The sequence below is a fragment of the Agelaius tricolor genome, unplaced genomic scaffold, assembly GCF_023055355.1.
Source record: "Agelaius tricolor isolate 1412-34295 unplaced genomic scaffold, bAgeTri1.0.p SCAF_16, whole genome shotgun sequence".
In the NCBI taxonomy this organism is placed as follows: domain Eukaryota; kingdom Metazoa; phylum Chordata; class Aves; order Passeriformes; family Icteridae; genus Agelaius; species Agelaius tricolor.
In genome coordinates, this window is record NW_027269276.1 from 346,310 (window position 1) to 370,432 (window position 24,123).

General features: G+C 64.1%; 4 protein-coding genes across 7 annotated transcripts; all 4 read left to right on the forward strand.

Moving 5' to 3' along the window:
- Positions 1-1,197: 1,197 nt before the first annotated feature.
- MAN2A2 (mannosidase alpha class 2A member 2) lies at positions 1,198-9,128 on the forward strand. 3 transcript variants are annotated; one of them, XM_071441028.1, is made up of 23 exons: positions 1,198-1,332; positions 1,504-1,758; positions 1,864-2,008; positions 2,100-2,271; positions 2,840-2,967; positions 3,095-3,268; positions 3,570-3,756; positions 3,840-4,017; positions 4,160-4,362; positions 4,608-4,790; positions 4,943-5,057; positions 5,229-5,296; positions 5,462-5,627; positions 5,875-6,105; positions 6,202-6,330; positions 6,424-6,538; positions 6,629-6,762; positions 6,870-7,011; positions 7,198-7,331; positions 7,612-7,689; positions 7,971-8,165; positions 8,256-8,366; positions 8,519-9,128. In XM_071441028.1, exons 1-23 carry the CDS (start codon positions 1,201-1,203, stop codon positions 8,669-8,671), a joined length of 3,528 nt encoding a protein of 1,175 aa, XP_071297129.1. In that variant the 5' UTR covers positions 1,198-1,200; the 3' UTR covers positions 8,672-9,128. The 3 variants fall into 3 exon arrangements, with proteins under 3 accessions (XP_071297129.1, XP_071297128.1, XP_071297127.1); XM_071441027.1 differs by lacking the exon at positions 7,612-7,689; XM_071441026.1 differs by lacking the exon at positions 7,612-7,689 and having other exon boundaries at positions 7,971-8,366.
- A 1,316-nt stretch (positions 9,129-10,444) lies between these two features.
- On the forward strand, positions 10,445-11,388 carry LOC139597075 (protein shisa-like-1). Its single transcript, XM_071442054.1, has 3 exons — positions 10,445-10,468; positions 10,599-10,984; positions 11,169-11,388. The coding sequence occupies exons 1-3, from the start codon at positions 10,445-10,447 to the stop codon at positions 11,386-11,388; spliced, it is 630 nt and encodes a 209-aa protein (XP_071298155.1).
- A 484-nt stretch (positions 11,389-11,872) lies between these two features.
- On the forward strand, positions 11,873-18,382 carry UNC45A (unc-45 myosin chaperone A). Of its 2 annotated transcripts, XM_071441045.1 has the most exons (21): positions 11,873-11,981; positions 12,433-12,591; positions 12,959-12,995; positions 13,085-13,260; positions 13,357-13,449; positions 13,671-13,838; positions 14,033-14,201; positions 14,439-14,609; positions 14,713-14,884; positions 15,057-15,173; positions 15,330-15,357; positions 15,566-15,660; positions 15,766-15,907; positions 16,072-16,212; positions 16,369-16,496; positions 16,666-16,732; positions 16,899-17,012; positions 17,103-17,218; positions 17,309-17,426; positions 17,508-17,663; positions 17,847-18,382. In XM_071441045.1, exons 1-21 carry the CDS (start codon positions 11,970-11,972, stop codon positions 18,105-18,107), a joined length of 2,640 nt encoding a protein of 879 aa, XP_071297146.1. In that variant the 5' UTR covers positions 11,873-11,969; the 3' UTR covers positions 18,108-18,382. The 2 variants fall into 2 exon arrangements, with proteins under 2 accessions (XP_071297146.1, XP_071297145.1); XM_071441044.1 differs by having other exon boundaries at positions 15,057-15,357.
- Positions 18,383-18,464: 82 nt separating this feature from the next.
- RCCD1 (RCC1 domain containing 1) lies at positions 18,465-23,457 on the forward strand. The gene is made up of 7 exons (XM_071441054.1): positions 18,465-18,623; positions 18,987-19,341; positions 21,975-22,096; positions 22,277-22,381; positions 22,525-22,677; positions 22,838-22,867; positions 23,076-23,457. The coding sequence occupies exons 1-7, from the start codon at positions 18,467-18,469 to the stop codon at positions 23,216-23,218; spliced, it is 1,065 nt and encodes a 354-aa protein (XP_071297155.1). The 5' UTR covers positions 18,465-18,466; the 3' UTR covers positions 23,219-23,457.
- Positions 23,458-24,123: the final 666 nt, after the last annotated feature.

Genomic DNA, 24,123 nt, shown 5'->3' on the forward strand with positions numbered 1-24,123 from the left:
GGAGCTGTGAGGGGACACAGACTTGTACTGCACTGGGACATGGCACTGGGACGAGACACTGTAATGATGCACCAGGACGGGTCACTGTGACAGGGCACGCGGTGCATCAGCATGGGGTACCAAAAAGAAGTTACCAGAATGGGGTGCACTTAGACAGGAATGGCATGGGGAGTACTGAGACAGGGCACTGGGACAGAGGGCTGGAACGGGACCCTGGGACAGGGCACCGGGACAGGGATCAAAGACAGGGTACCGGGGTGGGACACCAGGATGGGGCACACCGGGATGGGGCACACCGGGACAGGGTACCGGGAGGGCACCGGCATCTGGACTCGGCTGCGGGGTTGGGGGTGGCTGCTCGCGCTCAGGGGCTGTGCGGTACCGGCCGGTTCGGCGCCGCCCCCGCGGGCCGGGCTGTGCGGTACCGGCCGGTTCGGCGCCGCCCCCGCGGGCCGGGCTGTGCGGTACCGGCCGGTTCGGCGCCGCCCCCGCGGGCCGGGCTGTGCGGTACCGGCCGGTTCGGCGCCGCCCCCGCGGGCCGGGCTGTGCGGTACGGGCCGGTTCGACGCCGCCCCCGCGGGCCGGGCTGTGCGGTACCGGCCGGTTCGGCGCCGCCCCCGCGGGCCGGGCTGTGCGGTACCGGCCGGTTCGGCGCCGCCCCCGCGGGCCGGGCTGTGCGGTACGGGCCGGTTCGACGCCGCCCCCGCGGGCCGGGCTGTGCGGTACCGGCCGGTTCGGCGCCGCCCCCGCGGGCCGGGCTGTGCGGTACCGGCCGGTTCGGCACCGCCCCCGCCGGCCGGCGCAGCGGGCGGAGCGCGAGGCGGGGCCTGGCCTGGCCTGGCCCATCCCGGCGGGCCCCGGCGGGCGATGTGAGGGCCTGGGCCGGGCTGCGGAGCCGCCCGGGGCACGGACGGGGTGGCGGCGGTGACTCGGTCGGTGCTGGCCCGGCCTCTCCCGGCCTTGGCCGTCGCCGCGGGGCCTCAGCGCGGCGGGCCCGGGCGCTGCCCGGCCCTGCGGGGCCGCGCGGCCTCTCCGGCCCCGGCCCCATCACCGGATATAAATATCCAGCATCGGATTAAGCCAAGTAGGACGCGGTGAGGGCTCTTGGAGGAGGAGGCAGGAGGCCGCGGTGAGGGGCTGCGCTGTCCGGCCTGGCTCCCCCCCAGTGCTGGCGCAGGTGAGTCCCTGCATCCCTTCGGGATGAAGCTGAAGAAGCAGGTGACAGTGTGCGGGGCTGCCATCTTCTGCGTGGCCGTCTTCTCCCTCTACTTGATGCTGGACCGGGTACAGCATGACCCTACACGACACCAGAGTGGGGGCAACTTCCCCAGGGTGAGTTTGGAGGGTCTGGGGTGAGTGAAGGGGTCCTGGAATGGCAAACAGGGACATTCAGTCAGGGAAATTCATGGGGAGCCAGCCCTGGCCTCTGGGCATTAAGGTGCCAGGACCAAGACTGGCTTCCCACAGCTGTGGGTGACCTCTTGCCCCTTGCTGTGCCTCCAGAGCCAGATCTCGGTGCTACAGAACCGCATCGAGCAGCTGGAGCAGCTGCTGGAGGAGAACCATGAGATCATCAGCCACATTAAGGACTCGGTGCTGGAGCTGACAGCCCATGCAGAGGGGCAGCCGGCATTGCCCCAGCACCCCCTAAATGGCTCCTGGGTGCTCCCCCCTGAGAGTCGCCCAAGTTTCCTCTCTGTGTCCCCGCAAGACTGCCAGTTTGCTCTAGGGGGCAAAGGACAGAGCCCAGACCTTCAGGTGAGCATCTGGTGGCTCTGCTAGCATATGAGGGGTCCATACCTGGCATCCATGGAATCCTGGGTCTGCTCTTTCAGGGGTCTCAGCACTGTCTCCTACCCACAGATGCTGGCTGTGTACTCCCTGCTGCCCTTTGACAACCAGGACGGTGGTGTCTGGAAGCAGGGCTTCGACATCACCTACGAGCCCAATGAATGGGACACAGAGCCCCTACAGGTGTTTGTGGTGCCGCACTCCCACAATGACCCAGGTGAGAGGCAGGGGCTGGCCCAGCTCCTGCTAGGGTGCAGTGCAGGCAGGGAACCTGGGCCCCCCACAGTGACCCCCACCTGTGCTGCCAGGCTGGATCAAGACTTTCGACAAGTACTACTACGACCAGACACAGCACATCCTCAACAGCATGGTGCTGAAGATGCAGGAGGACCCGCGCCGGCGCTTCATCTGGTCTGAGATCTCCTTCTTTTCCAAGTGGTGGGACAACATCAGTGCCCAGAAGCGGGCTGCTGTGCGCAGGTAGGGCTGCCCCCCCGGCCCCAGTGCCCACCTAGCTGCCAGGCAGGCTGAGAGCAGAGCGTGTGTGAGGGAACAGCCCTGGGGACTGGAAAGCTGCCATGGGCCCTGCACTGCTCAGCATGGGGTGCCCTCAAAGTGCCAGCAGCCTCCCAGTGCCATCAGATGTCAGAGCCACTGCCTTGTGGAGGGAGAGGTGGGAGAGACAGATCTTGCCCTGGGCCCGTCCCTGTGCTGATTGAGCTGGGGAACTTGTGTGCAAGGCCCAGGGCACCCATGGAAGGGTGGGAGACCTGGAGAGCAGGATTGTGTGGTAAGACAGGGCCCCCTTGTCTGCCCCTTGCCCTGAGAGCGTTGGGGATGGAGGGGGGAATGGAGGGGGAATGGGCTGTGGCTGGCATTGGGCTGTGGAGGGATGACTCACTGCATGGGGACAGCATGAGAAGGGGGGAATGGCAGTGGTGGCTGTGGGGGCTGCATGTAGACTGTGGGTGGCTCAGGGCAGGGGGACTCCGCAATGGACATGTGGCTCATGCAGGGCTCTGGTCACATCTTGGGTGTCCCCTGACAGGCTGGTGGGCAATGGGCAGCTGGAGATGGTGACAGGCGGCTGGGTGATGGCTGATGAGGCTAATTCCCACTACTTCGCCATGATTGACCAGCTGATCGAGGGGCACCAGTGGCTGGAGAAGAACATTGGTGAGAGCCAGGCAGATGGTGGCTGGGGGCCTGCCTAATGCTCTGCAGGCCTCCAGGTCCCGACAGGACCCTCCTCACGGGAGGTGCTGCTGGCCCAGCATGGGGCTGACAGGTCTCTGTGCCGCAGGTGTGACGCCGCGGTCGGGCTGGGCCGTAGACCCCTTTGGGTACAGCTCCACCATGCCCTACCTGCTGAAGCGCTCCAACCTGACGGCCATGCTCATCCAGCGCGTGCACTATGCCATCAAGAAGCACTTTGCTGCCACCCAGAACCTGGAGTTCATGTGGAGACAGACGTGGGGTGAGGAGCTGCCAGGAAGGGACTGCAGAGGGGGCGCTGTGGGGCATGTGGCAGCAGAGAATGGCTACCAGCTGCTTTTCTGTGCACATGAGCCTAGCACTGGGAGGTGATGTCTCTGCCCTGTGGGACAGCCTCAGGGTGACTTTCCACGCGCCCACAAGTCCAGCAACACACTGGGGGAGGCTGCTGTGCCCTCTGAGCTCTGAGGTCTGCTTTGTCAGACCACTGTCTTTGGGCCCTCCTGCTCAGGGACAGGCAAGGGAGAGCCATTGCTGGTGCTCACCTGTCCTTGGTCCCACAGATCCAGACACGAGCACCGACATCCTCTGCCACATGATGCCCTTCTACAGCTACGATGTGCCTCACACCTGTGGCCCAGACCCCAAGATCTGCTGCCAGTTTGACTTCAAGCGCTTGCCTGGAGGCCGGATCAACTGTCCCTGGAAGGTGCCTCCCCGCGCCATCACTGATGCCAACGTGGCAGAGCGGTGAGTGCGGCAGGGGCAGGGGCACGCCACTCCCGGCCTTGTGGGCCACCAGGGGCCAGCCTCATGCTCTGGCCCCTGCACAGAGCCCAGCTGCTGCTGGACCAGTACCGCAAGAAGTCCAAGCTGTACCGCAGCAAGGTGCTGCTGGTGCCCCTGGGAGATGACTTCCGCTACGACAAGCCACAGGAGTGGGATGCCCAGTTCCTCAACTACCAGCGCATCTTTGACTTCCTCAACTCTCGGCCTGACCTCCATGTCCAGGTGTGTGTGGAGAGCTCTGTGGAGCTGGGGGCAGCAGGAGGCCACGGCAGAGCACAGTTAGAGGGGTGAACAGTCCTGTGAGGGGTGATAAGAGCCACCACTGTAGGAGCCCCGGCTCAGGGCTGCACTTGCTGTCTTGCAGGCACAGTTTGGCACACTCTCTGACTACTTTGATGCCCTGTACAAGAAAGTGGGCATCGTACCGGGGATGAGGCCACCCGGGTTCCCAGTTCTGACCGGGGATTTCTTCTCCTATGCGGACCGGGAGGATCACTACTGGACAGGATACTTCACTTCCCGGCCGTTCTACAAGAGCCTGGACCGGGTGCTGGAGGCCCACCTCCGGTGAGGGGCAGTGGGTTGGTCCACGGGGCACAGGAGGCGTGTGGGGGGCACGGGTGAGGGGTGGCCAGGCAGTATCTGGGAGCTCAACAGTCCCCAGTCTGCGCCAGCTGCCAACACACTGGACTGGTGCACAGAGTGCCAAACCCTCACCCAGTCCCAGGGCAGTGTGTGCCTTTGCCACCCCCCAGGCCAGCCCCCGTGGTATTGCAGCACCAGGGACACTCAGTGACTCTGTCCCTGCACAGGGGGGCAGAGATCCTGTACAGCCTGGCACTCGCCCACGCCCGCCGTGCCGGTGCCGATGGCAGGTACCCACTCTCTGACTACGCCCTGCTGACCAACGCCCGCCGCAACCTGGGCCTCTTCCAGCACCATGATGCCATCGCTGGCACTGCCAAGGAGGCTGTGGCCGTGGACTATGGAGTCCGGTGCGTGTGGGGGCCAGGGCACCCTCAGAGCCTGTCTCAGAGTGGGGCTGGTGGGCTCAGGGCCGGGAGAACGGCTAGGTGTGGGGATGCTGTGGGGAGGTTCTCCCTCTCACAGGGAGATGTAGAAGGTGGCTCCCTCTGCCTCTGCCTAGGCTGCTCCAATCCCTCACCAACCTCAAGCGTGTCATCATCAATGCTGCACACTACCTTGTGCTGGAGGACAAGGATGCATATCGCTATGACCTGGCTGCACCGTTCCTTGGCATGGTGAGCAGCACCAGCCCCTGCCTCCCTGCACTCTGGCACTCTGTCCCCATGCCCCTGGGAGCAACTCCGTGCTGCAGAGGCCAGGAAGGGAGCCCCAGATTGTGCCCATGTCCTTGGGCCCAACTGGCAGGGGCATGGGGCACACCCCAACTCTTTACTACTCCTCCCCAGGATGAGACACGCTCCAGCCAGGACTCTCTTCCAGAGAGGACAGTGGTCAAACTGGGCACCTCACCTCGGTAGGGCCTCCTGCCTTGCTCTGGGGACTTATGGGGCTGTGGGGAGGCAATGAGGGAGTACCTGTGAAGCTGTGGGTAGGTGCAGTGGATCTGTAGTTAGTGTGGGGCATGGGACATCTGGGATGCTGTGAGGCTGGGATGCCAAGCCCTGTGTTACCCCCACAGGTTCCTGGTGGTGTTCAACCCGCTGGAGCAGGAGCGCCTGAGCGTGGTGCCAGTGCTGGTGGACTCCCCGCACGTGCGTGTGCTCTCTGAGGAGGGGCAGCCCCTGCCCTCCCAGCTCAGTGCAGTGTGGAACTCTGCCACTGATGCGGTGCCCAATGTCTACCAGGTATGGGGTGCCCCACACCCACAGCCCATCTGTGCCAGCCTCCCACCCCACACACTGCCAGGACACACCGGCAGCCCTGCTCTGTCCCTGCCCCACAACATGAGATCCCACAGCTGCCGAACCCTCAGGTTCCCACGCATGTCCCTCCTCAGCAGCAGCCCTGCAGTGCTGAGCAGGGTCTTTGCCCCACTGACCCCCAGTCATTCCCAGAGATGGGGACTGGCTCAGGTCCCCATGCTGCCTGCAGGTGTCTGTCCTGGCCCGCCTGCCTGCACTGGGGCTGCGTGTGCTGCAGCTGCACAAGGCCTTGGATGGCCACGCCACGCCAAGGTCCTCCACGCGCCTGTACCTGCATGGCCGGGACGTGCCCGTGCACAAGCCCGAGGCTCTGCCCCTGCACGTCTTCCCGGCTGCTGCTGATGACTTCTGCCTGGAGAACCAGCACCTGCAGGCCTGCTTCTCGGGGCGCACGGGCCTGCTGCAGGTGAGTGCGGGGCTCTGACAGGGTGTGGGGTGGAGGACAGGAGGGGTGCATCCCGCTGCTTCATGCTCTTACTGCTGTGCCGGCACACACCTGCAGAGCCTGCGCCCAGCTGGGGAGGAGCAGGGGCACAGGGTCAGCAGCGAATTTCTCGTCTATGGCACCAGGACCTCCAAGGACAAAAGTGGGGCCTATCTCTTCCTGCCTGATGGCGAGGCCAAGGTACAGAGTCCACCTGTGGAAGCCAGCTGACAGCTGTGCCTGTAGGACTGTCCTCAGGCAGTAGTGTCAGCACAGCTCTATCCCTCTCCCTAGCCCTACACTCCCAAGGACCCCCCAGTGGTGCGGGTGATGGAGGGACCCCTCTTCTCAGAGGTTGCCAGCTACTACCAGCATGTCCAGACCGTGGTGCGGCTGTACAATGTGCCAGGTGAGGTCTTGAGGCTGTGCCAGGTGTTGCTGGCCCAGGGAACTGGGCCATGCTGCCCTTGGGGCTCAGCCCCTCACTGCCTACCCACAGGGGTGGAGGGCCTGTCCCTGCATGTGTCCTGCCTGGTGGACATCCGTGACCACATCAACAAGGAGCTGGCCCTGCGCTTTAGCACTGACATTGAGAGTGATGACACCTTCTTCACGGACCTTAATGGTTTCCAGGTATGCAGCAGGCTGGGGAGGGACAGCAGCTGCCCACAGGGGGACAGTGCTCTGGCACCAGGCACTGTGGGATCCACCTCTGGCCACTGATCTCTGTTCCTTGGCAGATCCAGCCCCGCAGGTACCAGCGGAAGCTGCCTCTGCAGGCCAACTTCTACCCGATGCCTGCCATGGCCTACATCCAGGACATGCAGAGCCGCCTGACACTGCTCACAGCCCAGGCCCTGGGGGTCGCCAGCCTCCACAGCGGTGAGCTGGGCTCTGTGCCTTGGGGAGCTGCTGTGGAGCTAGGGCTGTCCTCCCCAGGGGAAGCAGGGGAGGAGGGTGCTGCAGGCTGGGCAGGGTGCCCTGGTCCTGCTGTCACTGGGGGCTCTGTGCTGTGAGGTGTGGCTGGCACCTGGTAAAGCCTGGGCTGCAGGGATTTGCTCTCCACAGGCCAGCTGGAGGTGATCCTGGACCGGCGCCTCATGCAGGATGACAACCGGGGCCTGGGCCAGGGGCTGAAGGACAACAAACGTACCTGCAACCGGTTCCGGCTCCTCCTGGAGCGCCGCAGCACTGCCAACAAGGTGCTGGCTGTGAGGCAGCAGGGCTGAGAGCCCAACCTGCCTTGGGATGGAGCTGGGTGGAGGCATTTGCAGAAAGCCGCACGTGATGGGATGCGGTGTCCTCTCCCCTCTTGTCCCATTGTGCTGGCACTGGGCAGGGATGGGCCTGGAGCAGGGGGCATGGGGAGAGCAGGACATGCAGTGGGCTCTGTCCCTGTGGAGCCACGTTGCCCTCATAATCACAGTGTTCTTGTCCAATCCCCTTGCTGCCCTCTATGCGTGTGCTGTGCCACCCATCCAGAGCTCCGGCTTCTTTTCCAAACTGGTCTCCATGTTTAAAGCCTTGAGCTTCCCTGGCACCAGGACTGGCAGCCCTGAGGTAATGGCCAGCCTGGCCCTGCTGTCTCTCCCTGTCTTGTGCACTAGCTGCTAGCCACTAGTCTAGCCAGGCTTGTAGCAGGTCTGTAGCCTGACCATCAACTAGCCAGGGTCCTGTTTGGTGCTGGGGCGGGGGGACCTGCCTGGGCAGGGGCAGCTCCATGTGCGCTGTGCTGGCAGGTGCCTGGGCTCAAGGCACTGCTGGAATGGAGGTTCTTTGGGCCTTGCCCAGGCTCTGCCTGCCTTCCTGGGCCTGCACTTGACCCATGTGCTGCTTGGCAGGTGCAGGATGAGCGCCCCATCAGCTTCCCCTCCCTGCTGAGCCACATCACCTCTGTGCACCAGAATGCTGAGGCCTTGGTCATGCCAGTGGCCCTGGAGAAGCCAGCCCTGCCAGCCTTGCGCTCCTTTGTGCCCCTTGCCACCACCCTTCCTTGCGACTTCCACATTCTCAACCTACGGACGCTGCAGGCAGAGGTGAGCCATGGCCCAGGGATGGCGGGACTCTGGTGGGGGCCTTGCCCCTGCTGTCCCCAGTGCTGTGCCTCACGCTCCAGCTCCCTGCAGGATGACTCACTACCATCAGCTGAGGCAGCACTGATCCTGCACCGCAAAGGCTTCGACTGCAGCCTGGAGGCCAAGAACCTGGGCTTCAACTGCACCACCAGCCAGGGCAAGGTAGGGCCAGGTTGCCCTCACACCTCCTCTGGGCCAGCTGAGCTGGGAGCTCGGCGTGGCAGCCATGGCATGTGTCAGGCTGCCCTGGGCACAGTGCTGCCCCTGCCATCACATCCTCACCTGGGCCTCCCCACTTCCTCCTCTCTCCTCAGCTAGCTCTGGGAGGCCTGTTCCAGGGCTTGGAGCTGGGCTCCCTGCAGCCCACCTCATTGACACTGATGTACCCACTGGGCACAGCCTCCAACAGCACCAACATCCACCTGGACCCCATGGAAATTGCCACGTTCCGCATCCGCCTGGGGTAGTGTCAAGCAGGAGAGGAGTGGAGTGGCTGGACAGCACAGGAGCAGCACCAGTGCAGCAGTGGAGTGGGGCCAGCAGACTGGCAGAGGCTGTGCTGCCACTTTCTAATTTATTAGCTCCATGTTCTCAGATAGATTTGGAATGAACTGCTGTGGCAGGGCTGGAGCAGACGTTGCTGGACACGGTGCTGGGTGGGCCAAGCGTGGCTGGGGAGGGCTGCAGGCTGGGCTCTGCTGCTGCTGGTGGGACACACACTGCTGCCCTGTCACAGGCAGGCTGCCCAGGAGGGCGGCCACCCTGATGGCTGGGGCAGGGGCCCATGCGGGGCTCCCCTGACTGGCGGGGCAGCAAGGGGAGGCCAGGAGCACCTGTGGTGTTGGGCAGCTGCCTGAGGAAGTGCTGTGGACTTGGGACTGACCTCTCCTGGAGCTCATAGGAAACACAAGGCTGTTTCCAAGGGCCCTGGTGTACGTGTGGTTTGTGGCTCTCACGCAGGGGAGTGGGAATGGTGTGCTGTGGGGAGACAGGGCAGCACTCTCAGGTGGGCAGAGGCCAGCTTGAAGATCTTGCCAGGAGCCCCCGGCACCTGTGAGAGGCTGGTGGCATGGCCAGGCCCAGCTGTGCTCGGGAGCAGGCAGTGCCTGGTGCTGGGCAGGAGCCAGGGGGATGGGAGTCAGTTCCTGGTGCGGACAGCAATGCCTGGGTGAAGCGTGGGAGTGCCTCCCCCAAACCCAGAGCCTTTAGCCCCGTTTCAGAGTGAGCCTGGCGCTCTGCTCTGCTGGAGCTGCAGTGGCTGAGTCGCAGCTAATTACACCGTGTCACCAGAGCATCCTGGTTGCTGTGGGAACCACAGGCCATAATTCCTGGCCCCCTGGGGCTGAATACTTCCAGCAGGGAGGGCATTGGGAAGGACAGGGTGGGGTGTGGAACTGCCTCAGCTCTGGCTTGGTTGGATTGGACTGGATGAGCTTAGAGGTCTTTTCCAACGTAAATGATTATGTGATTCCACAATTCCTGCACAAACCCCTGCACATCCACATCCCATGGGTTTGGCCCCTGGAAGCTCAGCACCTCGCAGTGCTTGCCGTGTGCCCTGGCCTGGTCCAGTGCCCTTTCAGACACTCCAGGATGGGCCCAGATGCCCAACTGGGGCCCTGGACACGGCAGCTGGTGCCCTGCATGCAGCTGGGAAAGGAGCCTGCCGTCCTAGTCCTGGCCCCAGAAGCTCATTACTGATGCTCCCGCCTCCAGCCCGGTCCCTGCGGACAGGGGAGTGCAGGAGGCTCTAATGGCTCTGAGCGGCTCTTGGTGGAGGCTCGATGGAGGCGGGAGCAGGAGGGGCTGTGGTTTCTGCCTCCACTGGAGCCACAACTGCCTCTGCCCAGGGCTGGCCGGGAAGATGCTGGATGGGCACCTGCTCCAGCTGCTCCTTACCGCAGCTCTGTTCCCCAGCATCCTTGGGACAGGTACAGCTCCATTCCTGCCCCTCCTGTTCCCTGAGCCCACCCCTGATGGGGCCTTGTCCCCTGAGGGTCACTCCCTGACAGCGGTGGGGGTCTGTGCTGGGGGGCAATGCTCTGCAGGGAGAGGCGGTGGTCCACACTGGGGATGGGGGCCCAGGCGTGGTGCTGCTGGGGTTACTCCCACTGCAGCACATCTGTGGGGTCTAAGTGCTGTCCCCACAGGGGGCACAGGGTGTTCGGCACGGGGGCTGGGGGTGGACTGATGTCCTGGGCGTTTTCCCCTCCTCCCTGCCACCATCACTGCCCTTGCCCATGTTTGCCCTTGCCGAGGCCTCGGTGAGCGCTGGAGGTCGTGGCAAACACAGGGCCATGGCACCAGAAGGCAGTGCCAGGGGAGCTCTGCTCAGCCACTGCTCCCTCGTGGGGTGTAGCCCACTCCGAGCTGGGGCCCCCCATGCCACGTTAGCCAGGCTCCCTGGGACTGCTGAGCCCAGCCCAGCCCAGCCCTGCTCTGCTGCATGGCGGCACAGAGCATGGTGTGGAGCTGGCAGCCTGTCCTACAGGCCCTGCACAGTTTCCATGTCCCCGCAGTGGGGGCTTGTTCCCTGCCCTCTGCAATGCCCTGCTTCCCGCTGCAGTCCTGGTGCAGAACCTGCACCTCTGCGAGGGCTACGTGGGCCCTGATGGCCGCTCCCACCCCGGCTTCTACTGCCCGCGGCTGACGGATCCCCCCAGCCACCGCTACTGCTGCCAGCCCCGCCTGGAGGCTCTCAAGTCCTGCTGCTCTCAGCTGGCCCTGGAAACCCTCACTGGAGTGAACCTGTCGAGCCTGGCTAGCCCCGGTCTGCTGCGGTGAGCAGGGCTGCAGCTGGCTGTGCTCCTGAGGATGGGGGGCCCTTGGGACACCCCCAGGGGCTTCTCCTGGCTGCGGGGGCAGGGGCTGTGGTGTCCTTCGGAGCCCACAGGGGCCCCGCCTGGCCCTCCCCAGTACCACGGGAGGGTCACGGCTGCCCCCCTGAAGTGCCCCACCCCGCAGGAACCCGCTGGCCCTGCCTTTCGTGGGGCTCTATGGGCTCCTCGTCCTCGTGCTTATGGCCATCGACCTCTGCCACTTCTACTGGAGCCGCCGGTGCCGCCTCCGCCGCCTGCTGCCCCGTGGCTGCTGCGTGCCCCGTGGAGCCCCGCGGGGGCGCCCGGCCGGCACCCGGGCTCCGCACGGTGCCCCCAGAGTGACACGGCCCGGCCAGGGCTGCTGAGGGCGGCCACGCAGGGCAGGGGGGGTACACAGGGGGGGCTTGCACCCAGGGGTGCCGCGGGACAGGGAGGGTCACTCACATCCCGGGGTGCAGCACGGGGGGGTTGATGGGGGGGACACTCGCACCTCAGGGTGCAGCACGGGGAGTAGTACGGGGGGGCTGTAGGGGGGGACGCTGAAACTGCGGGGTTGAGTACGGGGCTGTACGGGGGAACACTCGCTCTCCGGGGCTCAGTACGGGGGACACTCGCTCTCCGGGTTCAGTACGGGGGACACTCGCTCTCCGGGGTTCAGTACGGGGGACACTCGCTCTCCGGGTTCAGTACGGGGGACACTCGCTCTCCGGGGCTCAGTACAGGGCTGTACGGGGGACACTCGCTCTCCGGGCTGCGGCGGGGACGCGGGGACACACACGGGGTCGGTGCTGGGGACACACCGCCGGTCGGTGCTGGCACCGCCGGGCCGCGAGGCGGCGCTGCAGCCTCGGCCCCGCCCGACTCCGGGCGCGCCCCCGTCACGTGACAAGGGCGGTGGCGTCAGGGTTCCCCCGGCGATCCGCGGTGACGTCACGGGTGCGGCGCGATGGAGGAGCCGGTGAGCGGAGCCGGGCGGGACCCGGCCGGGGGTCACTGTCCCGGGGGGTCCCTGTCCCGGGGGTCTCTGTCCTGCGGATCCCTGTCCTGGGGGTCCCCTGTCCCGGGCATCTCTGGATCCCTGTCCCGGGGGTCCCTGTCCCGGGGGTCCCTGTCCCGGGGGTCCCTGTCTCGGGGGTCCCTGGATACCTGTCGCGGGGGGGTCACTGTCACGGGGGTCCCTGGATCCCTGTCCCGGGGGTCCCTGGATCCCTCTCCCGGGAGTCCCTGTCCCGGGGGTCCCTGGATCCCTGTCCCGGGGTCCCTGTCCCGGAGATCCCTGGATCCCTCTCCCGGGGGTTCCTGGATCCCTGTCCCGGGGCTCCCTGTCCCGGGGCTCCCTGCTCCGGGGGTCCCTGTCCTGGGTCCATGCGGGGCCCAGGGCTGTGTCCCAAGCCGGTGCCCCTCGGCAGGTGACGGCGGAGCAGCTTCGGGCGCGGGGTAACGCGCTGTTCCAGGCGGGGGATCACGCAGCCGCCCTCGCTGCCTACACGGAGGCTCTGAGCCTGAGCGAGGCCCCGTCGGAGCGCGCCGTGCTGCACCGCAACCGGGCCGCGTGCTACCTGAAGCTGGTGAGTGCTGGGCGGGTGCGTCCCTGCGGCCTGCTCGAACCTGCCCGGCTGGCTGGGGCTGTTCCCAAGCAGTCACAGTCTCTCTGATCTCTGGCAGGGAATCTTTGTCTGGGGCAGGGGGTGGACACGAGGAACTTTAGGGGCTTGAGTAGACCAGAAGTGCCTGAAAAGCACTGGAGGCCATAGGGCTCCCTGGACACCCTCTGAGGGTTGTATTCTGGGAAAGACAGGGTGTCCCACTGTGCTGGCTCACTGTCTCCAGTGATGCTGTTCCTATCCTGTCCCCAGTCCCCAAAGTTAGAGGTGTAGGCTGCGTGGGGCTTGTGCCAGCAGCGCTCAGGCATTTTTCATTCCTGTCTCTGCACAGGAGGATTACACCAAGGCAGAGGCTGATGCCACCAAAGGTACAGTCGGTGGGGCTGGGGAGCAGCCTGTGAGCCGCCCGTGGGGCGGTGGGCAGGCGGTGGGCCCGGTGAGTGACCGCTGTGCGCAGCCATTGCCGTGGACGGGCGGGACGTGAAGGCGCTGTTCCGCCGCAGCCAGGCGCTGCAGCAGCTGGGCCGCATGGACCAGGCCGTCAGCGACCTGCAGCGCTGCCTCAGCCTGGAGCCCCGCAACAAGGCCTTCCAGGAGGCCCTGCGTGCCCTGGGCAGCAGCATGCATGAGAAGGTCAGCACTGGGGCACTGGGGGCTGCCAGCCCGCTGGGGGTGTGCCTGGTGGGAGAAGGCAGGGAGGACTGAGCCGCTCTTTCTGCTCTGTTGCAGATGAAGGCCCTGTCCTGCACGGACTCAAAAGTAGAGCAGATGTTCCAGATCTTGCTGGATCTCGAAGAAAAGGATGCGGACAAGAAGCAGAAAGTCTGAGCTCAGGGAGCGGGGCGTGGTGCTGTGGCTGGGAGGAGGGGAGGGGAGGATTGTTGCTCCTGGCCAGCGGTGGCTGAGTGGTGCTGCCTGGGCAGGCTGGGCTTGCTGCCCACAGAATGCTCCCCAAGACAGGGGCGGAGGGTGGGTGCCTGCAGCTGCTAGCAGTTCCTTGTGCAGTGTGCTACTGTGACCCAGACTGAACTCTCCTTCCCCAGGCTGCACAGAACCTGATCGTGCTGGCACGAGAAGAGGCTGGAGCAGAGAAGATCTTCCAGAGTGACGGTGTGCGGCTGCTGATGCAGCTGCTGGACACGGCCAAGGCTGACCTGATGCTGGCAGCCCTGCGCACGCTGGTGGGGCTGTGCTCCGGCCACCGCTCTCGTGTAGGTGCCACCACGTCCCAGGGCTGGGCCCAGGGGAAAGCTGTGCTGGGGAGGCTGCAGAGGGTCACACAGGGGAGCTCCAAGCTGTTACCTGCCAGGCCTGAACCTGTGAGAGGAAACCATCCTGATAAGGGGCTGGGGAGCGGCAAGGCTTCCCCAAGGGCTCCAGAGGACAGGTGTGCTTGTACCTGCAGACCACGGCCATCCTGGCGGAACTGGGGGCTCCCCGTCTTGCGGCGGTGCTGGGTGTGGAGCACGAGCAGGTGTCCCTGGCTGCCTGTAACCTGCTGCACGTGATGTTTGACTCCCTGAAGGAGGGGCTGCAGAAAGACTTCCGTGGGAAGGAGGATGCAGTGGTGCTGGGTGAGTGTGGGCTGCCCCGGCTGGCTCTTGTATGGGGAGAGCCCCAGGTAGGTGCAAGAGATGCCGTGGGGCTATTTGCTGCTGCCCTGTCACTACTCCCTGCAGCAAATCCAGGCTCTGATCCAGGGTTAACAGGAGGCAGAAGCCTGGTCATGGCAGCATCTCTGCCAACTGTACCATGGTAGGTGTGAGGCCATGCCCAGGGTGCTGACTGCTGGGCACTGTGTTTTTTGAAAGATTCCTCCAAGGACCTGAAATTGCTGATCAAGCACCTCCTGGAGCTGCTAGTGCTGGAAGGGGCCTCAGCACATGGCCGTGACAATGCCCTCAACCTGCTCATCAAGGTGGTGCCCAGGAAGTCACCAAAGGAGACCAACAACAGCCTGAGCCTCTGGGTGATTGATCAGGGTTAGTGGAATGGCTAGCAGTGTCCTGCTGGGGCATCGTGCTCCTCTGCCCCCAGTCTGCACATGCCTCTGTACCCCTCACTGGGCTGTCTGACCTTTTCCAGGCCTGAAGAAAATCCTGGAGGTGGGCAGCACAGTGTGCGGCAGCTCGGGCAGCCTGCCCGTGACAGAGAACAGCCGGATGAGCACCTCTGTTCTGCTGAGCAAACTGTATGAGGACCTGAAGTGTGATGCCGAGAGGGAAAACTTCCACCGTCTGTGTGAGGACTATGTGAGGTGAGCCAGGGTGTCCCAGGAGTGACGGGGCTTTTGTCACCTGCAGCCTGGCAGCACCTGTCACCCTCAGTGCTAAAGCTGACTGGGCACCTGCTGTGGGGGAGTTTCAGCAGGTGGGGCAGGGAGAAGCAGGTGGATCATGCTGACCCTTTCTGGTGGTCTTTCCCTGAAGGAGCTGGTTCGAGGGGCACGAGCTGCCGGGAAAGCTGCGGGCCATTCAGACAGTGTCGTGCCTGCTGCAGGGTCCCTCAGATGCAGGGAACAGGGTGCTGGAGCTGGAGGGCATCATGGACAGCGTGCTGTCCCTCTGCGCCTCTGTCTGCGAGGCACACCAGCTGGTGGCCGTGGAGGCGCTGATCCACGCGGCCGACAAGGCCAAGCGCGCCTCCTTCATCACGGCCAACGGCGTCAACCTGCTCAAGGAGATCTACAAGCACAGCGAGAGGGACAGCATCCGCATCCGTGCCCTTGTGGTGAGCACTCTGGCACAGGGTGTGACATTGCCCTGGGTGGGCTGTGGCTGTGGGACTGCTCGTGGTGAGCAGCTGGCACAGGGTGTGACATTGCCCTGGGTGGGCTGTGGGTGCGCGACTGCCAGTCACAGCGCTGCTCCCCGCTGCTGTGGTCCAGGACTCACATCAGGTTGCCTACATCCATTCCTGCTCCCACACTCTGTTCCAGGGGCTCTGCAAGCTGGGATCTGCCGGAGGGACGGACTTCAGCATGAAGCAGTTTGCTGAGGGATCCACCATGAAGCTGGCCAAGCAGTGCCGCAAGTGAGCGGGGCTGGGTGTGGGAGGTGGGCAAGGCGCCCCCCAGCTGGGCTCCCTGCAGCTGGGCTGTGCACAGCCCCACAGCCAGGCTCAGGGAGCACTCTCCAGGTGGCTCTGCAACGAGGCCATCGATGCGGGCACGCGGCGCTGGGCTGTGGAGGGCCTGGCCTACCTCACCTTCGATGCAGATGTCAAGGAGGAGTTTGTGGAGGACAAGGCAGCAATGCAGGCCATGTTCCAGCTGGCCAAGGTGCATACCAAGAGCTGTGGGATGGGCACCCTGGCACCAGGGAAATGTGCTGGAGCAGGTGTGGGGCTCATGCTCGGGGGGGGTTGTGTGGGAGAAGCTGGGTGGCTCCAGTCCTGGCTGCTCCTCCCTGCTGTGAGTGTGACAGGTGCCCACTGTCGCCACAGTCAGAGGACAGGAGTGTGCTCTATGCTGTTGCCTCCACGCTGGTGAACTGTACCAACAGCTATGACCACGAGGAGCCGGACCCGCAGATGCTGGAGCTGGCCAAGTATGCCAAGCAGCACATCCCGGAGCAGCACCCCAAGGTGAGCAGGGCACGGCTGTGCTTAGGAGGAGAGTGGGTGGTGGGACAGCCTGGGGTCCCAGTGTGGACACGGTGTCCTTGAGGCCCGCAGGGTGGGGTTGGGCACCTGCGCAGGTGCTGGTGCTCCTGAGCCCAGCGTGCCCTGCCTGTGGCACAGGACAAGCCCGAGTTTGTGAAGCGGCGCGTGCGGAAGCTGCTGACGGCCGGCGTGGTGTCGGCCCTGGCCTGCATGGTGAAGAGCGAGAACCCGGCGCTCACCAGCTCCTGCCGGGAGCTCATCTCCAGGTGGGACAGAGGGAGCTGGGTTCCCAGCCTGCCGGCATCCTGTTGGTGAACTTGTGTGCCTGTGCTGAAGGCCAGCTCCTGGACAGCAGGGAGGATGTCCGGGAGTCTGGTGCAGCCTGGGCCCACTGTGACGATCCAAGTGCTGCAACTAGTCCCACTTGGTCCCTAGAGTGTTCCTGGCACTGGTGGAGGAGGCAGAAGACCGGGGTGGTGTGGTTGCTCAGGGAGGAGGCAAGGTGAGACCATGGACCCTGCTGTGCTGCCCTGCACTGTTCTGGGAGTGCTGGGGCTCTGTGGTTTAGCAGGGCTGCCCTGGCTTCTTGGCCATGAGGCTGGGGAAAGCTGTGGCTGCCCTGGTGCTGTGGCCTTGGCTGCAGGACAAGCTGCTGTTTCTGCCCTCAGGCTCTGATCCCACTGTCCCTGGAGGGCACTGAGGTGGGGCAGACCAAGGCAGCGCAGGCCCTAGCAAAGATAACCATCACGTCAAACCCGGAGATGGCGTTCCCTGGGGAGCGGGTGAGTGCTGGGGCTGGGAGCTGCCAGGCAGGGGCTCAGCTGGGAGCAGCAGTGGGCATTGACTCAGTGCCATGTGTTCTGTCTCCCCAGATCTATGAGGTGGTGCGGCCCCTGGTCAGCCTCCTGCACCTGCAGCGCACGGGCCTGGAGAACTTTGAGGGGCTGATGGCCTTGACCAACCTGGCTGGCATCAGCGAGAGGCTGCGGTAGGGATGGGGGAGAGGGCGGCTGGCTGTGCCCTCGGGCCTGGCGGGCTGCCCTGAGCAGGGAGCGCTCACTGCCCGCTTGCCTCCCAGGCAGAAGATCCTGAAAGAGCGGGCTGTGCCCATGATCGAGGGCTACATGTTTGAGGAGCACGAGCTGATCCGGCTAGCCGCAACTGAGTGCATGTGCAACATGGCCATGAGCAAGGAGGTGAAGGCCGGGATGGGCTGGGGTCTGTGCTGGGCTGCTGGACCACCACACCCCCTGATCCCTGCTCTTTCCCCTGTGCAGGTGCAGGAGATGTTCCTGGCTGAGGGCAGCGACCGGCTGAAGCTGATGGTCCTGTACAGTGGGGAGGAGGATGAGAAGCTGCGGCGGGCAGCCTCGGGGACCCTGGCCATGCTGACTACCCTGCATCCCCCCATTTGCAAGCGGATTCCCCAGGTGGTGAGTGCACCCTAACACTGCACCCTGTGTCCCATATTCCCTCCCCACGGCGGCCTGGAGCTCTGGCCCCAGAAGACAGGGCAACCTGTTGTGACTTGGGCCCGACTCTGAGATGGGGCTGTAGGGGGGAGCTGGAACCCTTCTCTTGGGGTCTGTGATGATGTTGGCCCCACTCCCCTGCAGACGGTGCACTGGCTGGAGATCCTGCAGGCCCTGCTGCTGAGCCCCAGTGCGGAGCTGCAGCACCGTGGCGCCGTGGTGGTGATGAACATGATGGCAGCTGCTCGGGAGGTGGCCGAGCAGCTCATTGCCAGCGAGATGCTGGAGATCCTCTCTGTGCTTGCCAAGGACAAGGACAAGCCGCGGGTGGCGCAGGCGGCCCAGGAGAGCCTGGCACACGCAGTGGCTTACGGGCTCATCAAGCCCAACCCCGGCCTCGCCTGAGGCCCGTGGGTCCCGCACGCTGCACACGCTGCCCAGGCCGGTGCTCGCACGCTGTCCCAGGGCGGCCCTGGGCTCCGGCTGCACGCGGAGCTGGCTCAGCACTGCCCGGGGCGGGGGCCACGCTGTCCCCGGCGGTGCCCCGGGGCGAGGGGGAGCACAGGGCTTGCCGCTGCCTTTGCCACCGTCTGCCTTAGCCGGGAGGGCTGACCCGGGGCGGGCCCGGCGCGGCGGAGCCAGGCCCACCCGGGAACACTAAAGCTTACTCTTGGACCACGGCCCGGCCTCCGTCCGTCTGTCCGTCTGTCCGCCCGCCCCTCGCCGTCACGTCCGGTCCCTCCTCTCCCGGTTCCGCCCCGGCCATGGCGGCGCCCGCCTGCCTGTGGCTCGTGTTCGGGTTCAGCCCCGAGGAGGCGGCCGGGGAGCCGGGCCCGGGCCCGGGCCCGTGGCGGCTGGAGGCGGGCCCCGAGGGCATCTCCCGCGTGTGGCCCGCCTGGAGCTACGTGGTCGTGGAGACCGGTGAGCGCCCCCGGCCCGCCCGGAGCCCCGGTCCCGTCCCTCCCGCGGGGCAGCGCGGCCCTTGGCCGGCCCGTGCCCGCTCCCCCTTGCCGCTCCCCGGGGTGGCGGGTCCCTTTCCCACCGTGCGCTGCCGCGCCGGTCGCCTCGGTTCGTCCTGTCCGCCCCGTCCCCTGACGCCGCTGCCCCCGGGGTGGGACCCCCCCCAGGACCCCCCCCAGCGCTCCCACCGCGCCCGTTCCCCCGGGATGCTCCCCGCCCGTCCCCCGGTGACGTTCCCGTCCCGTCCCCCCAGACCCCCGGGCTGTCCCCGTCCCGTCCCCCGGGCTGTGCCCAGGGCCGGTCGCTGAGATGCCGCCGCGGCAGGCGCGGGGCTGGAAGTGCGGAGCGCGGGGCTGCGGCGGCGGCTGCCGGGCTGGGCCGAGGCGCTGCCGTCCGAGACGCACCTGGTGCTGCGGGGCGCGGCGGCGGCCGGCGCCTGGCGGCGGGAGGCGGCGCTGGGGGCAGCGCTGCAGGGCGAGCCCGCCTGGAGCCGGCCGCTGCCCCCGGAGCCCCCCTGGAGCCGGCCGCTGCCGCTCCTGCCCGGCGGCTTCGCCACGCCGCGGCCGCCCTTCTTCACCGCGCTGCCGGCCGGCGTGCGGGCCCGGCGGCTGGTGCTGGGCACGGAGCACGCCCTAGCGCTGGGCGCCGCCGGGGAGGTGTTCTCCTGGGGCGGCGGCAGGTGAGCGGGGCTATGCGGGCACAGGGGGCCGGAGAGGGACGGCGGCGGGTGGGCCTGCAGGGGCTCCGGGACAAGCACGGTGCTGGTGGGAGGCACAGAGAACGGTGATGGGGGATGCAGAAGGGATGTAGGGGATACGGGGGGAGTGCAGGTGAGAGGGTGTCAGAATGGGGGTCACCTCAGAGGCTGGGCACCCATTAGCCTGCACACACTGCCTGGGGCCAGCTTATGCCTCCTGACTTTCCTCTGGGGGTGGACTTGGGAATGTTACCTTACAGCTGAGAGAAGTATTGGGGTACAGCTGCAGGTGTCCAGTGCTCACCCACCTGCTGATGGGATCTGTCCCTCACCACAGCCAGGTCCCCCGGCACAGGCATCCCAAATCATGGCTTCTCTTGGGGGGCGCTGGCCTCACCATGCCCCTGTTCCCCCCGAGTCCACCCTTGCTGGCCCCATGGGCAGCCCTGTCTCCTCTCTAAGCGCTGGGTCTCTGGCTACTGACTCTGGTCTCTGCTCTGAATTTTGGCTCCCTCAGGGCAGTCTCTGAGGATGCTTGGGTCTCTGTATGACCATCAAGGTCCCTGCTCTGTCCCTGCTCCTCTTTAATTTGCCACACAACACCAGCTGGCAGCAAAGCTCTTGTGTTTCTGAACTGGAGATTGATTCCATCAGTCTGTGACAGCTCAGTGCCAGGTCCCTCTGGTACAGCCCGTGGAGGGGAGTGAAGCCCTTGGGAAAACCCTCCAGCCCCATGGCCCTCTGTCACCTGCCAGCAGCTGAACTCAGGTGCATTTAACACCTGGTGGCACTGCTAAGTTTATTCTCACAAAGGTGTTCTTGCATTTGTTTTGCTTTTGGGTAAATTTTGGGAGGAAATTTCTGAGTGGGGTTCTTTTAGAAAGTAAATTCAAGTGACCCCTCCCTTAAATTGGTTTGGGGAAAGATTTCTTTGGGGAAAAGTGGAAAAAACCTGTTTATTTAATAAGCAAAGAGTCTACAAGTATAAAAAAGAATAATATTAAACAAAAAAAAATTGCTGTTCTGAAGAGATGGCAACTTTATAAAGTTTTTTTGTGAGGTGTAGATTGGCTTGCTTAGTCTTTTATTAGATTTTCTGGCTCTGGAATGCAGCATCCTAGGCTTTGGGGGGTTATAGGTGTGAGCTCTTGGTGTTCTTTTGGGTTTTCAGTTTAGGGTAGGTTTGAGCAGTTCTAAGAAAAAGAAAACTCATAGTCTAGGGAACTTCACTGCCTCAGCTAGCTAAAAAAAATAACTAAAAAGCAAAGGAGTGCTTTCTCCTTCTGTCTGTTTGTGCTGCAGACAACACAGTCTAGGAGAAGGATGTGGGGGAGTGAGTGCAGTTTTTGAAAACAAACTCTGTGTTTCTTTTTTCTCCCTTTTGCTCTCAGAACCAGTCTTAAAAGCGCAGAACTTAATATCCAGCATAAAGAGAACAGATGGCTGGGGGTAGAAGCATCATAAAGTCACTCTGGGACAGTTGTTCATTAGGGGGTTGTCTGTGTATTTGCTGCCCCAGTCAGGTGCTGGAGAGCCCAGCCACAGGTGCCCTGGATCCCTGAGTTCTGCTGGTGCCTGATGAGGCTTGGCCACAGGAGCTTCTTGTTCTCAGCTGTAGAGTGGAAGGGTTGCTCTGTTCCTCTTTGCTGCTTAAGGAAGACAAACGCAGCACTGCTCATCTGTCACAGAGCTGCGCGCCCTGGCCCAGTGCCCTCCCTGTTCTCATCGCTCAGGAGCGTTTCCCTCCCCAGTCCCTGCTCCTCGCTCTCTGGCTCTGGGCTAGCTGGTGGCAGACACAACACTCAGTTTACATCAGCAGTTCTTGCTTTGCCAGCACTGCATTATTTGGTCCTTCTTGCCTTCCCTTCAGAGGAAAGGTTTCTACATGTGGGGATGTGTACTTGAGGATTAACTTTTTTGTAGCTTGGTTATTCAGCACATCTGAGAATCCTCTCACGCCTGCTGGTGCCAGTGTGTCCTGCAGTGTGACAGCTGTGCTGTGTGATAGCTCACCCCTTTGTAGCTCCTCTCCTACTGCTGGCTGTGGTCACCATTACCCTCTCGTGAGGGAGTGCCCAGAGCCACTTTCCTGCTGCAGCAGGCCCTTCCCTGCCCCTCAGCTCTCAGCGTCTCTCTCTCAGTCCTCTGCAGATTCCATATGGAATGTGAACAGACTTTCCAGTGCTGTGCATCAGCACAGCTGTTGGCATCCTGAGCTGTCACACTGAAGCTCCCCAGACCAAACAGGCACCACTCTGCAGCTGAGCTGCTCGTCTCACCCCTACAACTCCTGCCAGCCCCTCCTGTTTCTGCCCCATCTCTGTCAACTGAAGCAATTAAAGCCCCTGGTGCTGTGTCCCACTGCTGCCCACCCACCCCTGGCAGTAGCTGGTGTTCTGGTGCTGGGCATCACTCTCCCCCTGGCGCTTGGCCTTTCCTGGGGTTAATTCTGCGCAGCTGTGGCTGTTCCCTCAGCTGCCTGGGCTCCACCAGCCTGGAGCTGGGTTGGTGGCAGCAGGAAGGGCTTGGTGGGGTCTGTGGGCAGGAGGCAGGAGCTGTAGGCGGTGGGCTGTGTGCGTGTCTGTCTGTCTGTCTGTCTGTCTGTGTCCCTGCAGGCACGGGCAGCTGGGCCACGGGCAGCTGGAGGCGGAGCTGCAGCCGCGGCTGGTGGAGGCGCTGGCTGGGGTGCCCATGCGGGTGGTGGCGGCCGGCGGGTGGCATTCAGCCAGCGTCAGCGGTGAGCGCTGGGCTGGGCTGGGCTGGGCTGGGCGGGACAGCTGGGCACGCTGCTGCTGGCACATGGCCTGGGGGGACCTGCCTGGGGAATGTGGGCTCTTGGTGTCCCCGGAGCACCCAGTGCTGCCAGCGGGTGCGGCCCAGGCTAAGCTCTGCCTGATGCCTTTTTCCCCCACCACAGAGGCAGGAGACCTGTATATGTGGGGCTGGAATGAGTCGGGGCAGCTGGCCCTGCCCTCCAAAGGGCTGGCAGAGGAGCGAGTGCGGGATGAGGACAAAAGCGCAGGTGGGTGTGGGGGCATTGATTCAGTGCCCTGTGCCATGTGGCCAGGCTGAGGGCAGGACCAGGTTCCTGCACAGCCCTTGCAGCTTGGTGCAGGGCCAGTGTGCTTCAGCCTGTGAGCAATGCTGCTGTCACCTCTTGTGCAGGGAGCACCAAGCTGATGCCCTGCCAGGAGCAGCTGGCTGCCCAGGATGCTGCATTCATCTCCATCCAGGCGTTCCCAGCACTGCTGGATCTGCCACAGGACCTGGAGGTCAGCACGGTCAGCTGTGGCTCCCGACACACAGCTGTGGTCACACGTGAGTGTCCAGCAGGGCAGGGGGCAGTGCCTCTGGGGGCAGGGGCTGTGAGGGGTGCGGGGCTCACTGGGACCCTCGGGGCAGTGCCTCTGGGGGCAGGGGAGCACTGTGGGGGACAGAGCTCACTGGGTGCTGCCTGATGGTGCTGTCCCTGTTGCAGGAGGTGGGGAGCTCTACACCTGGGGCTGGGGTAAGTGGCACCTCTGCTTTGGGAGTGTACAGCCTCCCCAGGAGCAGCTTCTGGTTCCTGTTCTCTCGCCCTTGGCTCTTCTGTCGCTCTACGAGTTCTGTCTACACTGTGTTGCGTTCCCTCCCTCCCCCCCTCCCTCCCCACACACACCAGGAGCAATTGCCCTGTGAGGCCCCAGGGCCACGTTGTGTCATGACTGTTTCTGCAGGTAAATACGGGCAGCTGGGACACGGGAACAACATCAGCTCTGACCAGGCACGCCGCGTGGAGCACCTGGTGGCCGAGGGGCTGCGGGTGGAGGAGGTGGTGTGTGGGCCCTGGACCACCTATGTGCGTGTGCGGGAGCATTGAGGGCCCCAGGAGCTGTGGGTGCTGCAGATGGGGGTGAGGGCAGGCTCTGCTCTGCAGGACCAGCTCCAGGATGGCTCTGTGCTCAGGGCAGGGCAAGCAACCCTCCTGTGGCACAGGATGGGGCTGAGTTCAGGCCACAGTGACCTGATTGACATGCTGGGAGTGGGGCTGCAGCTGCATCAGCTCCAGGGACACCCTGGGGAGGCCTGGATGTGTTCATTAAATTCACTTTTCTGTAAGGGCTGTAGTGTTGGTCTGTGTGAGACATGTTCCAGCATATCGGGCTCCAGTGAAGCTGTCCTGGGGCGGGGACTGCAGGGGGCTGTGCCTGGGTTTGTGTGAGCATGGTGCTCGTCCTGGGGTGTGGCAGAGAGAGCAGCGCTGGCACAGAGCTGAGGCCGATTCTGCTCTTCTGGGGGGTGCAGAGGAACTCATGGAAGGCTGGGACACACAGCTGGACCAGGGGACCCCCAGCTGACCCTGGGGGTGTCCCAGACCATGTGGCATCATGCCAGCGTGGAAAGGGGAGGAGAAGAAGGAATGGGGGGATGCTCAGAGCAGTAGTGGTTTTGTCCAAGTTACCATTACCGTGATGGGGCCCCACTGTCCTGGGGAGGCTGAACACCAATCGGAGGGAATGAATTGGCTTTGCTTTGTTCTGTGTGGCTTTTGCTTCCCTCACTGAACTGTTGTCTCATATCACAAGTTTTCCAGCTTTCATCCTGTGTTTGTCTCCACAGTCCCGGTGGGCAGTTCAGAGGGGCAGGTGGGGAGAGCAAGCAGCTGAGAAGGGCTGAGGGTGGTTTGGGGGAGCGGGACTGGAGCTTTTTGCTCAGCAAAAAAATTTCTTTTGGTTAGGGACTGAGCCTGAGGCTCTGACTCGGCACGGTCCGGACTGAGGCTGC